This window comes from Carassius carassius, chromosome 5, assembly GCF_963082965.1.
Source record: "Carassius carassius chromosome 5, fCarCar2.1, whole genome shotgun sequence".
NCBI lineage: Eukaryota > Metazoa > Chordata > Actinopteri > Cypriniformes > Cyprinidae > Carassius > Carassius carassius.
This window is the reverse complement of record NC_081759.1, coordinates 2,604,231-2,621,211: the sequence shown is the minus strand read 5'-3', so window position 1 is coordinate 2,621,211 and position 16,981 is coordinate 2,604,231. Positions and strand designations below refer to the sequence as shown.

General features: G+C 36.0%; 1 protein-coding gene across 4 annotated transcripts in view; it reads left to right on the top strand.

Annotated features, from left to right (window-relative positions):
• LOC132140610 (ras-specific guanine nucleotide-releasing factor RalGPS1-like) overlaps window positions 1-16,981 on the top strand; it is a 134,402-nt gene that overhangs the window by 16,629 nt on the left and 100,792 nt on the right. For 2 of the 4 annotated variants that reach the window (XM_059549430.1, XM_059549426.1), the window contains exons 2-4: window positions 5,478-5,619; window positions 8,297-8,401; window positions 9,951-10,001. In XM_059549430.1, coding sequence (XP_059405413.1) covers window positions 5,563-5,619; window positions 8,297-8,401; window positions 9,951-10,001 — 213 coding nt within the window. In that variant the 5' untranslated portion in view covers window positions 5,478-5,562. Of the gene's footprint in view, window positions 1-5,477; window positions 5,620-6,187; window positions 6,263-8,296; window positions 8,402-9,950; window positions 10,002-16,981 lie in introns of those variants that run through there. The other 2 variants (XM_059549428.1, XM_059549429.1) reach the window with 2 other exon arrangements.

The following is a 16,981-nucleotide window of genomic DNA, read 5'->3' as shown; positions in this document are numbered from 1 at the left end:
CAATGTCTGAGCGCTCTGACGCACGCATAAGTCACTCTCACCTGTCGGCTGAGATGACGCCGAGAACACAGACGCAGACGCGCGACCCAGCGCTGAAAGTCTCTCATTATTAGTAGTCCCAGCCGTACTACAGATATCACTGAAGCCATTAAACCCAGCATTCGTAGGCACAGTCTGAACGGGACAATTTTCCCCGTCTGAAAACGGGAGAGACTCTGAGTGAATGACGCGATCCTCCTCTCTGTCAGATTGACTCGATACGAGAGGGAGTTTATACTGAGCCCTAGATATTCTGTGTGCTGAGCTGGCTCTAAGCGGCTCTTTTCCATGTTTATTCTGAATCCCAAGCTGTCGAGATGCAATAACACCATGTCTGCGTCTTTGATTGCTTGCTCTTTTGACGAGGCGCATATCAGATAATCGTCTATGTACGACAGTATTCTTATCCCCTTGTTTCTCAACGGGAAAAGTGCTGCTTCCACACATTTGCTGAATACTCTTGGCGCTAGAGACAGACCAAAGGGCATCGTCTGAAATTCGTAAGCAGTGCCTCGAAATGCAAACCTGAGATACTTCCTGTGAGACGGGTAAACATCTATGTGAAAATACGCGTCTGACAGGTCGACCGTCACAAACCAGTCGTTCTGGCGGATGGATCGACAAAGTGTTTTGTGTGTCAACATTTTGAATGAATATTTCCGTAGGTGCTTGTTTAACACACGTAGATCTAGAATTGGGCGCAGAGATGTGCTCCCCTTCTTTGGGATCACAAAGTAACGGGAATAAAAGCCCTGACAGCTCACTTCCTTTGGCACTACTCTGATGGCTCGTTTGTCTAAAAGAGTGTCTATCTCGGCCGTCAGGATGCGAGCTGATTCTCCCTCGGCCACTGAGCCTATTATACCATTGAATCTGGGTGGTTTCATGGCAAATTGAAGCCTGTATCCCCGTGAAATCGTGTTTACAACCCACGGATGAGCTGCGCATGTGCGCCAGCTGAGTATGCGAGCCGAGAGAGGTCCCCTGTATACTTCCCCAACGCAGGCGCGCTTTGATGACGTCATTACCGTCTCCGCGCTGACCCCTCCTTGAGACGAGTGCGCTCCTTCCAGCGGAGAGGCTAGGGATACACATCCCAATGTTTGGATTTTTTTGCAATCTATCGCCCTCGGCTGTCTGCCTGGCTGCGATAGTGAAACATTTATTGTGTTTAATGAGTTGGGGGAGCCTATCGCCCTCAGCCTGTGGCCTGGATGCGATAATGCATTTTTTATTAAACATTCCCCTGAACTGATGGGCGTTTGAAAACCCCGAGTGAGTGCTTGGTGACACTGGAGAACATTTTGATTGCTTATAGCTGGAGCCCTTACTGAACTGAGAACAACCGGGCTGGACCTCCTCTTTCTCTTTGCGGGCGGAGAGAGAAGTGAAGGTGAACATTCGCGTGTCAGGTCGCACGCTTTTTCTTCCGATCCTCGGGGTGGGGTGGGCGGTTTCTCACCGCCGCGGCCGCAAATGAATGTTTCCCCCAGGGTCCGGAGCCATCAGATCTCGGACGATAGCCAGATCCGAACAGAATAGCTCGCCTTGACACGGACACTATTCGGTGTGACACTCAACACAGTCCCAATCCAATCCACTGATGTCGCGTTCTGTGGCGAAAACCAATGACGGCCCGCCTGTTGAACAGTTAAGCGAAATCAGCGACAAGGTCGGACGTGCTGAGAGAGCTTGTAGTCCCTCACGGGAAGAAAGCGAGAATGACTTCGTAGGGGTCGACCTGAGGAATATAGGTGGGGCGGAGCCTGATCTCAGGTCGACCTGTCTGTCAAAGACAGACGTGGTGGCATAGGAGCTTCCGTAGTTGGTCACGCCCAAAGCGATTCCCATAGTGAAACACCGAGCGAAGTTAGAAAAAGAACTCGCCCTTCTGCTCCATTCATTAACACAGACACGCAGAACATGCAGGATTCATATTTAAATAGACTTTTCCGGCTTAATATTTGTAGATATTAGTCCATATCGCGATTTGATGTGAGTGCAATGACCTACTTTTGATTAATTCTTTCAAAATTTGACAATTTTTGTGACATTCCGTGTTTAACTGTAAATTTTATTTTTTTATGACTGAATTCCGCGATTCCCTCCGCGTTTTCTGCATCGCGGAAATCATAGGGCCCTACAGTAACGTTAGAAATCTGCCTGCTGTTCGCCCGATGTCTGAAAACCGAGGTATCACCATATAATGGAGCCAGTTGTCCTGTTTTTTTTTTTTGTTTTTTTTAAACTAGTTCTGTACACGTGAGGGGAAGGGGGGCAAAATCAAGGAGGCGGGGGGCGAGCACAGCACAGAGAAGGCAAACAAGCAAAGTGGCGGAATCAGAATTATAAAAAATATATCTATATATACGATATATCAAAATCCATATCGTGTTTAAAAAATATCTCGATATATTTTAAATATCGAGATATCGCCCACCCCTATGCTATACTACACTGTACTGTAGTATAGTATACTATACTGTAGAATAGTGTATCACTATATGCTTTGCTATACTATACTACAACATAACTTGGTATATCACTGTATGCTATACTACGCATACTATACTATACCATGCTATTCTACACAGTTTTGCTTATACTATACTATATTCTACCACTATACTGTAGTATAGTATATGCTATATGCTAAGCTATGCTATGCTGTACTGTACTATACTGTACCATGCTGTACAACGCTGTACTGTAAGCTGTGCAGTTTGTCAGTGAACAACGGCTCTGTGAAAGCCGTGTGAAAGCGCGCAGGTGATGGAGATTAAACGCTGATTACAGAACCAGCTTCAATGACAAGATGAGCATTAAATATTGCATGAAATGTATCCCGCAGCCCTAAAACTACACAGTATTATAAGAAATAATCTGCTATGCTACACTATACTACCATAGGTGCACTGTATTTGCTGAACATTTTGGTTTAAAGATTGAGCAGGTGTTCATGCTCAATTTAAACCCTTCAAGTGAAGTTCATTCTTCAAGCCTGTATTGTGAAAAACAATAATAATCGAGGCTCCCACTCAATCGAAGTGGACTAAGTGAAAGCGGGAGATGAACTAATGTGCGTCTCCTTGGAAACACTTAATAGCTTTCACACCCGCTCTCAGTCCAGGTGGCATCTCAAACGGGTGATGACTGCTGCGCTGGTGATCCGCTGTAATACTGATGTGTGAGAGAGTATTATCACTGACTCATGGGGGATTACAGTGGCTGATATTATCAGAAACGCTTTCAGATTATAATCAGACAGCTCTAGTGTGAGAGAGATGGAGGGGTTTGGGGTGTGGTTTTGAACGGGTTATAGGTTGCAGCGGAGAGAAGTTTGAGCCATCTCCAATTCAGCTGAATCGAGAAGACTTTGTGATTCACCCTGATTGTGTGCCACCCAGGGTCACACTGGAAAACTGAGATTATTTAAATCTATACCGTTTTCACTCAATGTTATGTTTGTCCTGTAATTTGTAATGAATGTGGTTATTTTAAATTAGAAAAAGCATGCAAAAGAAACTCTCAGATTCACACAACACGTGTTAATATTATTGAAATATACAGTAGATAAATATCATTTTCCATCTTATATGAGAATGAGTTGAATATTGATGTGAATTGAGTGATTCAACATTTAAATGGATGTTTGAAACAAAGCTCTTACTGTACTGTAGTACAGAGTCATTTGTAGTTGTGCGCTGCCATCTTGTGGTATGGCTGAGTGTTATTGTATGCATATACTGTATATATTAAGTATATTGTTTCTATTTTTTGTTAGTAGTTTATTAGTTTTTAGTATGTTATTTAGTATGTAACATGAAAGGCACATAACAGCAATCAATATCAAGTTTGGTATTTAAATCATTACATTTTTTTTTTTTTTTATAATGCTGATCAGTGAACAGATTTGATCATGCATTAAATACACTACCATTCAAAAATATGTGGTTAGAACGAGTGTTTTGTTTTTGAAAAATAAATGCTTTTATTCATTAATAAAGATGCATTAAATTGATCAAAAGTAAAAAGAAAAGAAAATGCATCATGGTTTCCACAAAAATATAAAAGCAGTACAACGGTTTTCAAAATTGATCATAATCAGAAATGTTTCTTATGCAGCAAATCATCATATTATTAGAATGATTTATTAAGATCATGTGACACTGAAGACTGAAGGAATGAAGCTGAAAATTCAGCTGTGCATCACAGGAATAAATTACAGTTTACAATATACTGTATTCTAATAGAAAACAATGATTTCAAATTGAAAAAAAAATATATATAAAAAAAATTGTCATCCCCAAACTTTTCACTGTTTTGTGGGCTTTCCATAAAGGATTTTATGGATTTGAAAAAGGTATGCTGTGCAGTCAGATCAGTATATTGATAATGAGCCAATAATGTGTGGATTTCACATTGAAAAACTTTCATAAGCTATTATAAGAAACTCAAATGACCACTAGAGGTCATCACAGCTCCTCTGAGTGCTTTGATTCGCCAAAAGGTCAAATCAGGCCTTAGTCTTATTATGCAAGAGGCCATAATATGCACTTTCATAGTGGTTTATATTTAAAATATCAGTCAAGCATTCTTGCATCAAAAACCGTATCTGATAGCAGAACAAACACAATGAACTAGATTTTCTTTCATATTTTGTGAGAGGTGAAATGTTCATCAGGCAGAAGATGTTGATATGTAAATGTAAGTGGTCATATGTTAATGAGCACCTAAGCATGATTTCTGTCAAACGTATTGCAGTTGATTTGCTATAGATTTTCTGGTTGACCAGACTTGTTTATTTCAGAAAGGATGCAATTGACGATGCTGGTGATCCTTCACACTCCTATCTGTTTGTTGATGCACGTCGTGTTGTGAAATGTTTGCATACAATTAGTCCGAACATAGCAACAGCTCTGTAGTTCAAATAGTGTTTAAAAAATAGATTTAAAAAAGCTTTCATTTACAGCAACGTGTTTTTCATTGTAAATTCAGTTTCCCAATTCTTAGACCAAATGTGGGGTTGTGTTGCTAATGGATTGACTGTTTCAGATCTCCAGCTGAGTGTGGAGAACTTTCCCAAAACCCATTAAGTGTTTTGATCACTGTGTGCATGATCCGAGAGGATTTCCATTGTAAAAGTCACATTCTTTCCTACTTGCTGTGCTCTTTCCCGGCCTGGGCGGTTCATCGGTCAGTCAGGTATGCTGGGGCTTCCTCTGGCCATCTGGGAAAGAGACCAAACCAAGTCCCTGTGGAGCTCCTAAGACGATTAGCTTCAGTTTTTCTTATGAACACACACACACACAAACCACCAGTCAAACGATTGAATCCACTTCATCTGTAACCACAAACTCCCTTGAAGCATCTGAGTCAGATATTGTATACAATGTATGTATCATAATATTTTTTATTAATTTCTCTCTGTCTGTCAGGTATGGAAGATATGTCATATGTGGGGTCTGGCTGAGGGCTGCTGCTGCCCAGGCGTCTCTCCACCCCATTGGCTGATTCTCCAGCATGTACCGTAGAAACGGCCTATCAGATGGCACCAGCATTAGCTCCGCCTCCTCTGAGGTAACCGCTCCCCCTTTCTTAACAATTCAAATATAATAATATTTTGAAAATAACTGATGAATATTTACTCATCATTGGGAATAAAATGTACTTATTTCAGCAGTATGACAGGATAGGATTTATTTGTAGTGCTTAGTTATAACTGTATGGTTCTTTAGTGACTCGTGTACAAGGTTATTACAGCTAACTAAAACCATAAAAAACAAACAAACACTAACTGAAATAAAATATTTTAAAGTATTTTATTTCAGGTAGTTGGCAAAGCAGTGTGTCTCATTTTCATTGTAGTTTATGTACTAAAATATCTAAAACCAAAATAAAAATGAATTAAAGCAATTAGATATTTTCATTATAAAAAAAAAATCAATAACTTATAAAAATGACAAACACACAGCATAAATTACTAAAAAATGTAATATTAAAATACACTAGTAGCTCGCTGCTTATGTACACAGGATTTTTTTAGCACATACAATGAATTAAAAATCCTTAACTAGTAAAATAATTGAACACAAATAAGTGTTGAAGTACACAAAATTGCATCATTAACATAAATTGCATCACACAGTAGATGATCTTGGGAGTCAGGAGAAGGATTTTATCACTCTGAGCATTAACAATGGCTCAAGCACCTGTAACCCTGGTAGGCAAAACATTTCTATATTTTATACATCTGTTAATAATATAATCTATTACAATCTGTCTCTAACACTAGTGTTCTCTGTTCTTTTTCTATTGTATCTACTTGTTTCTATTTTCTTTAATATAAAAAAATAACACACTATGAATACGGTGTTGGACTAACTGGGACTCTTTTGTTGGTTTGATTGCTTCTATTGTCCTCATTTGTAAGTCACTTTGGATAAAAGCATCCGCTAAATTACCAAATGTAAATATAATGTACGATGCTTAATTAAAAAAAAGACATTTAAATACCAGCCTTTTGGTCGCTTGTGAGAAGTTTCTATTTACAATATGTGTTGTGCATTGTAGCCAATCTCAGACATGTTTGTTAAGCACCTCAATGCAATGGCCAGAGGCTTTTAAGTCATAACCGCTAAATAAATTTGATCAGGAAGACCTCAGGAGAGCGCAGTAGCTATAAAAGTGCAAAGATTACATTGTGCATTTTTTTTTATTGTGCCACGTTGAAAAAGAGCGGCCGCATCATCTTACTGGGATGAGGAAGAGTCAGCTTTAAGGACTCACGGAAACAGCTTAATATCAAGAATATGATATTTATTAACAGACTGAACAGGAACAACTTTTTATCTTAACATCAGCTCACACACCCAATCGACATTCCTTTCGGGGGTGCACTGTAGCTCTCTTATTTAATGCTTTTTTTAATACACTACAAATATATGTGAGATTATTAGCAGAAATCATACCATGTGTCATACTCGCGGGGACGGTATGCTTGGAAATAAAATTTCATATCTTCCATTGCATTCACTATTTGTAGTGCGCCAGCCACCCAATACCAATAAGATTCATGCTTTTGATAGACCTACTTTTAATGTCTCTGCTTTCAAAATCTTTTTTATAGCGAAACACAAATTATGTGTCCCACAACAATGTGTTTTTCATGTTCTTTAATGATCAGATTACTGTATTTATGTGAAACATTTCATTACATTAAACTGTTTTCTTTGTGAAAATTCCAAATATGTGAAAATTTAGGGTAATTCTCTAAATATTTCGACTTTATTCTTGTAACATTTCGACTTTATTCTCAAAACATTTCGACTTTATGCTCAAAATATTTCGACTTTATGCTCAAAATATTTAGACTGTTCTCGTAGTATTACGACTTTATTCTCAAAATATTTCAACTCTATTCTCGTAGTATTACGGCTTTATTCTTGTAACATTTTGACTTTATTCTCTTAGTATTATGACTTTATTCTCGTAGTATTACGACTTTATTCTCGAAACATAATGAATTTAATCTCGTAATCTTAGATTTTTTTTTTTTCAATGTGGCACTAAAATGCTATCGTATTTTTTGTCATTCATTGATTGACTGAAAAGATTCTGTAACTAACTTTAAAGACTAATAAAATCCATTATCGTGTCCAAACCTCGGTTTTCCATTGTGCAGTTTTATGGTAATACCACCGAACTCAGGACCAGGTCTTTTTTTAGTTTATTTTTGGACATTTACACATCCAATGCATAAAAGACATACGCTCATAAACTCACAGACGTGTCCTCATGCAGATACTGTTATCATCAGATCAGAGATTGTTTCAGTCGAGATCCAGGAACGATTTCATGTTTTTTCCATCACTGCCAGTCGTCCCGTGAGAAACATATACCATGTCTGCCATCAAAAACCTCAAGCTAACCCGACAACTTTGCTTTTCCATGGAAAGAACTGAGCTGACATTTTCAAATGATTGGTTCAGCTGTGGCTGATGTTCAATACATGAGAGCCACACCAAAATAAATGAGAGATAATATAAACTCATTTTCACAAATTGAACCCCAGCCACCACAATAAGAGCAGGACCATTTAGGAGGACAGTAAATGTGGTCAATTTTGATTCTTTAATTAGATCATTGTTCGCATCCCTCCCTCTTTTCTCTCTAATTGTTCTTGCATTTATGAGCATGTGTAATATTTCACGCTTGACATGTTGGTATGTTCATATCGTTTCTTTCTCATATTCAGGGAAGTGACAGCTCTGTGTCTGTGGACGGCCCGAGCGCTGACTATGCGAAGAGCTACGATGCTGTCGTTTTTGATGTGCTCAAAGTGACGCCAGAGGAGTTCGCAGTGAGTAAAACTGTCAGCGTCAAAATTGATGCGTTCTCTGATGGAAAACAGAGATGGCCTTTGGTTTTATGTCGTTTGTCTTGTCCTGTAATGATGCGGTCTTATTTAGAGCAGTCCTGGTCATTCGGGAGTTTTCCATTTGGAAACAATTGCTCCGGTCCAAACCGAGCGAGCAGCATCCTGACTGACAAGCTCTGGATAGTGTGCGACTTCTCACACAACATCCCTGTGGCGGCAGTGAAAGGGAAAATACTTGTGGAACAAAGGCTGTTGAACACGTCATCACTCACTGTTGTGCTCTATGGAGTTTGATGCTGCTAAGGGAACATGTATTAACCAGTCTTAGCTGATCTCTCGGTCTGTCAGATGGTTTTATAAGGGTTTATGGCAGTTGGTTAAAACGAGCAAAGACAAGTTTAACGCCAGTGAACCAGTTTAGATGGGCTAGGCTTTTCTTTATACATTTTTCTTTACTCTTTTTCTTTTCTTTTTATATTTTCCTTTTTTGTATGAAGCGGAGACAAATTAACCTGTTAGGATGTTTTTTATTTTTTTGTGTGTGTGTGTGCTTTTTTTTTTTTTAAGCAGGAGCAGCAGAAATATTATACAATTATTTTATTATTATTTCATATAATAATAATAATTATTATTATTATAATATAATAAATAAATAAGATGCATTAAAATGTATATATTCCTCTCTTTTCTTATTTTTTTATACATTTGAATTTTTTAATATTGTATATATTATATTTAGTCTATTTATATACTGTATATTATTTTATTCAGCTGAAGAATCAGAAACTGCACACACATACACATACATATTTATATATTATATATATATTCTGATTCTGATATATATATATATATATGTATATGTGTGTGTATATGTTTGACTATATTTTGGTTGAAAAAAAAATCTTATGTATTTTTTTTTTATTTGTTATATATAATTAAAATCAATACTTTTCCTTATATTGCACTTTAAAGTGTGCTATATAAATACATTTGCCTTGAAAGAATTATGAGTACATGTTTAACATTTAAATCAACAAAAGACGCATGATGCTGCCTTAAATAGGGATATCCATTCCATAATCAGAACAGAATCAGAACAGTCTTTGCATCTGGATTGCCCTTATGACACCTTCTAATGCTGTCTAGGTAGGCAGCTCACTAGGATTTGGAACAGAGCTGTTGATTTATGATGCTTAATAACGTCTGAGAATAATTTACCGAATGCTGGTGGTGATTTAAAATAGGACTGCTTCCTGTGAGTTGGCCTGATAATGGGATTTGAGAGAGTCTGTTACCCATAATTCACTTGCATCAAGGTCTTATTTAGACATCTAAGGAACTTTGAAGGACCCTGTGGAACCGAGTTCCCTCCTTGTGGTGATTTTTATGATGAATTGTTTTCATTCATTTTGTCCATTCCCATAATGTACCTCGTAACTCAGTGCTGGAAAATGAGCTCATGGCTGTGATTGCTCACTCTTGTTCTGAGTGACGAAAATGTGATTTTATTTTTGTCTGTGTTCCTCAGAGCCAAATAACCCTGATGGACGCCCCTGTGTTTAAGGCCATACAGCCAGAGGTAAGACAGAGGTCATTTTTTCAACCAGAAACCATGCAGACTAGAGAAAACACTTCGTATCATTACACTGTTGCATTTAAAGCTTTTTTTATTGTTTGTTTGATTCAGTTCGGGATGATGATTGGTCACATTTACAGTCATGCTAAAATGCTTTGCATTGTCATATTATATTTAATTTGGTTTAGTTTTTCAGTCATGGGTGATATTTTGTCACATTTTGTAAATTTTAAAATGTAAATTAATAAAAAAGGGGTTATGTGTATATTTATTTATTTTGGTCTCTAAGAATGTTATTTATTTAATTTAAGCAATTTATTTTACAAGTTGTTATTTATTTATAGTTTAGTTTGGTTTAGTTTTGGTTTTAGTCCTGGATGACGATTGGTCACATTTCCAGAAACTCTAAAATACAGTGTATTATTGTAATATTTATAGCTTCTTTATACTTTATAATCACACTTTTATCCATTTAAGATGAACATTGTAATGCAGACGACGTAAAAACATTGTATCCACATGAACACTTGTACACTTTGAGCAGGATTACCTCACTGTCCCAAATGAGAGGAGCGTGCCTTTGCTGTAAATGTTGCATTTCCCACCGTGTTAATAATATAATGCATGTGTACACCATTCTGTACTTCTTTATTTATGATACTATCTTGATCCCAGGGCTAATATCTAACAGCCATTGTTTTGATTGAGGAACAGCGGCCGGTAAAATACACACCCGAGCGTGTGTTTAGACAGTCGTTTGCACCGCAGTGGACGCGCAGACTTTGCCAGACTGTTAGAATATTCTTTTAATTTTGCAGTTTTTCATTAGGGATGTTTATAAACTGTTTGGGGAAGAGAATAATATTTCGGTATCAGTTGATTATATTTGCCGCCGTAATGAAAAACTATTGGAAAACATGCCGCTGGCTTACAGCGCTTGATGGATGAGACCACCTGTGACCCGCTTTCATTAGTTTGACCAGCTCCCCTTTCACTAACGCTCATTTCAGGCTAGTTATGAAGCACTGCTGTACATGCAATGTTTTTAACTGTTTAGTGTTGTCTGTAAAATCCTAGACATTCATCTTAACCCTACGAAGCCTGCTGTATCATTTGATATGCAAATTTCTACTGCTTCTAAATGATAAACCTGATCAAAACCAGCTGGAAATCCAACTTTTCACAATCTACTACATCCCTTCTGTCCTCTGATTGATAGTTTATACATTTTAGCAAATACAAGGGCTTTTAGTAGAAGCTTGTGCTTCATGTGTATTTTTATTTTGAAATCTTAAGAAACATTTGAATAGCTTTGATATTGTTAGTAATATTTTCAAGATCATATTTCAATACTGGACTGAAGCAAGGTTTACTTGATTGTCCATACATCATCATCTAGATTAGAAAAGCCATGTTCAAATATGATCATCAGGCTTTTGAGGAATCTCTCAATCATCATTGTATTGCTGTGATCATTTCTTTGATCATAAACGATGCATATAAATATTGAATTACTAAGACACATTATTAGGAGATATGGAGCGAAAACTGATTTTATAAAAGCAGTCTGCTGTAGTATTATAAATATCTCATTGATTTACATCAATAAATTTCAAATTATTTTTATGCCAAATGAATATTACATATTTTTGCTCATTTTCAGTTCAGCGCAATTCAAAACAATGATGATTGATTGAGAGATGAACAAATAAATGTTCCTCAAAAAATTGATAGACTATACTCCCGTTTTAATGTGATTTTTTTTTTTTCAAAAAATGATCAAATAATACTCCACAAAAAATATGTATGCTACCTTTTTTAGATTTTCTTTTCTCTTTCAAACCTGGGTTGCGTTTTCCTAAAGCATTGTTAGCTAACTATGGCCGCAAGTTCCATCGTTACCAACAAAGTTTCTCGAAATCATAGTTTGTGCGAACATTGCAAGAACATTACAGAGAACACAAAAATAGTAAGTGAGTCATCAGGTGCCATGTTCAGTACAGCAGCATCTTAGAGATCCTGAATCAGTGAAATAGTAGAAGTTTTCCACTACATGTGTGTGATGTCATTAACAGCGGCTTATATTGTTGAACTAGTGTGGTTCAAATGATAGCGATGCGACCAGATAAATAAAACAAGGTAATAGTGACACTTTATCACACAACTGGGAGTTCATATCTTGCAATTCTGACTTTATATCTCGCCGATGACTTTATTTCTCAGAAATGCGAGTTATATCGCAGTTCTGAGTTTTTTTTTTTCTGGCAATTCTGTATTTTGAGATGAAAAAGTCACAATTACCTTGTTTTATTTTTAATTTAGTGGCGTAAACGGGCTTCCATAGTTTATGTCAGGCTTTACATGGTTAAATTATTGCTTTATTGCATAAATACTGCACTTCTCTAGACGCCGAGGGAACACACAGGATGACGTGATACATGAGAAGATCTCGCACATCTGAAATCTTTTTTACTTTTTGGAACGAGATGCTGTAATGTCTGCTTCTCTCTGTGTGTTTGTGTTTGTACTCACATTTTGAGATGTTCAGTCTTTTGGGTGTTTGAAAGTGTGCAAGAGAAATGGTTTTTCTTTACGGCATTGTACAGGCTGTAATATGTGACGTGCGTGTGTATACAGTATATGTGTTGAATATAGAGTATAATAGATGCGACAGAGCTATAGTTGTGTGGAGTTGACTGGATGTGTTTGCTGAGGTCAATCATCTACATCTGGAGTCCAAACTAAAGAACTGAGGCTGATTACCTCAGCGCTGTGTTTATAGCTAAACATAAACGCGCTTCGTCATTTCTCTCTTGAATAGCAGAGAATTATGAAGCCTAACAGAGAATTTGTAAACCGACTCGCTCCAGCTTTCATCTGTCTGTCAGTGGGCCACAGATTCAAGCTTTCATTAGTTTCATTCAGCGATTGTGTGTTTAATGCATTCAGGCTTTAAAGTGAATAGAATGTTCTGGATTATGATGTGTAACTCCGTTTATAAAAATCAATACAATGTGTTGACTGAAATAACAAGTCTATGGGGGAATCATTTGCACAAAAGTGATTCATTGTTCGCTCATAATGCCCCTGTTGAAAAATCTTAAACCAGCCTTAGACCGTTTGCTGGTTTTGAAGCAATATTGGGTACTTTTCAGCTGAGGCGGACAGTTTTTTTTTTTTTTTTTTTTTAGATTAAATGAAAAAAAAAAAAAAAAATATATATATATATATATATATATATATATATATATATATATATATATATTACATAAAAAAAAAGTAAAATGTTGCATTAGAAACTAACTAAAATAATAGTAAGTCAAACTAAAATCTGAAATGTGTAAAAATAAATAAATAAAACTGTTATATTAAAATCACATATAATATAACAAAAGTAAAAATAATTTTCAAAATTGGTGTTTGGTATTTGGTGAAAACATTTTTAAAGAAAGACTAAAATTATTATTTTTGTTAAGGATTGCAAATTATTAAAGATTGGAAATGTAATAAAAAGATTTAAATATGTTATTAAAAATATTTAAAAACAAGACATAATAGAATTTTTTTTTTTTTTTGAATTTAGAAATGTTTCAAACTTCAAGTTAAACTAAATAAAACTAACAAATGTTGTTCTGGCAACTGCCTATATATTATTTAATATTATTATTATTATTTATTTATTTATTTATTTATTTTTAAATACAATTTTTTTTAGTAAAGGAAATGTTTTTTTTGGTTGTAGTTAACTTTAACAGCCTAGGAACCTATTTAACTAACTATTTTACTATAAAAGTGTGAACTCTCTTTGTCCAAAAAAAGCACTAGATTGTCCGTTTTTCCATTCTTAACCCTCATACCCTGTTCACATAACAGCCCTTAATTGTTTGTTCGTGGACAAATGTGGGCACAGAGGTCTCAGGTGTCATCCAATTTTTTATTTATTATAAATGTTATATCAATGTCTTTCGATAAAAACATTGTAGAATCGAGTCATTTTTGTGTGTGTGTGTTCAGGTGGTAAACTTAGGAAAAGTAGCCAAGTCTTGTACCGCTCAGATCAAGGGAAGTATTTTTTAAAAATAAATCAAAATTATTTTGCCCACATTTGTCCCCAACAGGGTTTTAGGGTTAATTCTATGAGAACCTCTTGATAACTGTATTTTTTGTGGTCTCTATTAGCTGTCATTAGAGTTCATTAATCTGTTTAATGGAAGCTAGATTTAGAAAGGACTGGAAAAACACCCAAACAGCAGTTTTGGCAGGAAGGAGGAGTTTCTGAGTCTGCTGTGGTGGGTTAGTTAGTAGGACATTAATTCACACATTAATCAATGTTATCATGTTCGTTTTGACAATTGTTCAGAATTCAGCCGCTGGGTTAGCTGCTTGAAATGGCCCATAATTCCTTTCCTGACACTTTTACGCCGTCCCTCAGAGGACCGTGACCTCTGACCCTGCTGAAAGGAGACTGCCCACTGATGCAAAGGAAAGGAGGTAACCACCTCCAGCTGGGTCTGCTTTTGCCATCTCTGCCTCCTCGTTTACTCGTGTGAAGTCTGGGCTGAAGTGTGTTATCTGTAGGTGTTTGTGGCTGACTCTAAATGAACTTCCACTAATAATTCTCCTGCTGTAAAGGAAGTTGGAGTAAGGTCTGACCGTCTCGCAGCCTTTAACTGTCGCCTCTTTCCATGTGAGATAATGAATTTGTCTTAGTAAATTACCCATTAGTGACAAAAAAAATTGCAGTCTGTTCTGTAGAAAATCATGACCTGTCAGTATAGTGGTACAAACAAAACTTTATTTCATTTTTATCTGAACTTCTGACTTCTGAACTATTATAAGTAGTGATACCCCATCTTCACCGACACATTTCTCACGTGCAAATTTAAGCTATTATTATAAAATGTGAAGAGAGGGATTTGCATTTTATTACAGTTTTGTAATAAATAATGAAATTAAATGTTCTATAAGTAAATAAAAATCTATATTTTCCAAAAAGAGAAATATTGTAATAATAATAATAAAAAAAAAAAAAAAAAAATTATATATATATATATATATATATATACACTAACCCGATTCCAAAATAAAGTTGGGACAGGTAGCAATAAGAGGCCGGAAAAGTTAAATGTACATACTGTATAAGGAACAGCTGGAGGACCAATTTGCAACTTATTAGGTCAATTGGCAAAATGATTGGGTATAAAAAGAGCCTCTCAGAGTGGCAGTGTCTCTCAGAAGTCAAGATGGGCAGAGGATCACCAATTCCCCCCCATGCTGCGGCGAAAAATAGTGGAGCAATATCAGAAAGGAGTTTCTCAGAGAAAAATTGCAAAGAGTTTGAAGTTATCATCATCTACAGTGCATAATATCATCCAAAGACTGTGGCAAAGTGGAAAACTGTTCTGTGGTCAGACGAATCTAAATTTGAAGTTATTTTTGGAAAAATGGGACAGCATGTCATCCGGACTAAAGAGGACAAGGACAACCCAAGTTGTTATCAGCGCTCAGTTCAGAAGCCTGCATCTCTGATGGTATGGGGTTGCATGAGTGCGTGTGGCATGGACAGCTTACACATCTGGAAAGGCACCATCAATGCTGAAAGGTATATCCCAGGTCTAGAACAACATATGCTCCCATACAGACGTTGTCTCTTTCAGGGAAGACCTTGCATTTTCCAACATGACAATACCAGACCACATACTGCATCAATTACAACATCATGGCTGCATAGAAGAAGGATCCGGGTACTGAAATGGCCAGACTGCAGTCCAGATCTTTCACCCAGAGAAAACATTTGGTGCATCATAAAGAGGAAGATGCGACATAGAAGACCTAAGACAGTTGAGCAACTACAGTAGAAGCCTGTATTAGACAAGAATGGGACAACATTCCTATTCCTAAACTTGATCAACTTGTCTCCTCAGTCCCCAGACGTTTGCAGACTGTTATAAAAAGAAGAGGGGATGCCACACAGTGGGAAACATGGCCTTGTCCCAACTTTTTTGAGATGTGTTGATGCCATGAAATTTAACTTATTGTTTTCCTTAGAATTATACATTTTCTCAGTTTAAACATTTGATATGTCATCTATGTTGTATTCTGAATAAAATATTGAAATTTGAAACTTCCACATCATTGAATTCTGTTTTTATTCACAATTTGTACAGTGTCCCAACTTTTTTGGAAATCGTGGGTGTGTGTGGGTTTGTGGGTGTGTGGGTGTGGGTGTGGGTATGTATGAATAAAAAATAATATATATATATATATATATATATATATATATATATATATTTTTTTTGCATTGTCATATTTTTTTGTGACCAGAATTGTATTTGTTGTACTGAATTTAATTTGTGCTAACTAGTTAATTATTCTGATTGATGAATTTTTCCAGACAGAATGATTGTCATTATTACAGTAATAAGAATAAAATGTAATTAAAATATAATTTTTATATTAACATTTTAACGATTAACATTTGTTATCATACTTTAATGATACAATAAAAAATATACAATAATATAGAATTAGTTATTGTAATTGATATGACTATATGATCATGAAAATTGGGTGTATTATGTTATATAATTTATATACATTTTCATTACTGTAATTAAAAATCATGTTTAGTATTTTTTTCTTTCATTTTTAAAAATATAGCATTTATTATATTAAAAATTTGATTTTATAAAATGTATGAAAATTATCTTATTATATAAATGCATTTATATCATTTTATAAATTTATATTTAGAATTTTGTTTGATGATTCTGATTAAGTAAATAAACTATGTAGGGCAAAAAATGGCATGTTTAAGTCTGGTTAATAGCAATGTTCAACTTCAGCTGATCACAAAAAATGATTTAATTGTAGAACTGGATTATGGCTGCTTGTGCCTCGTCTAGTGACACTGAGATGTCCTCGAGCGCAGTGATGTGGGGACAGGAGAGACTACTGTGGCCTTTCAGAATACCCACAGTGCC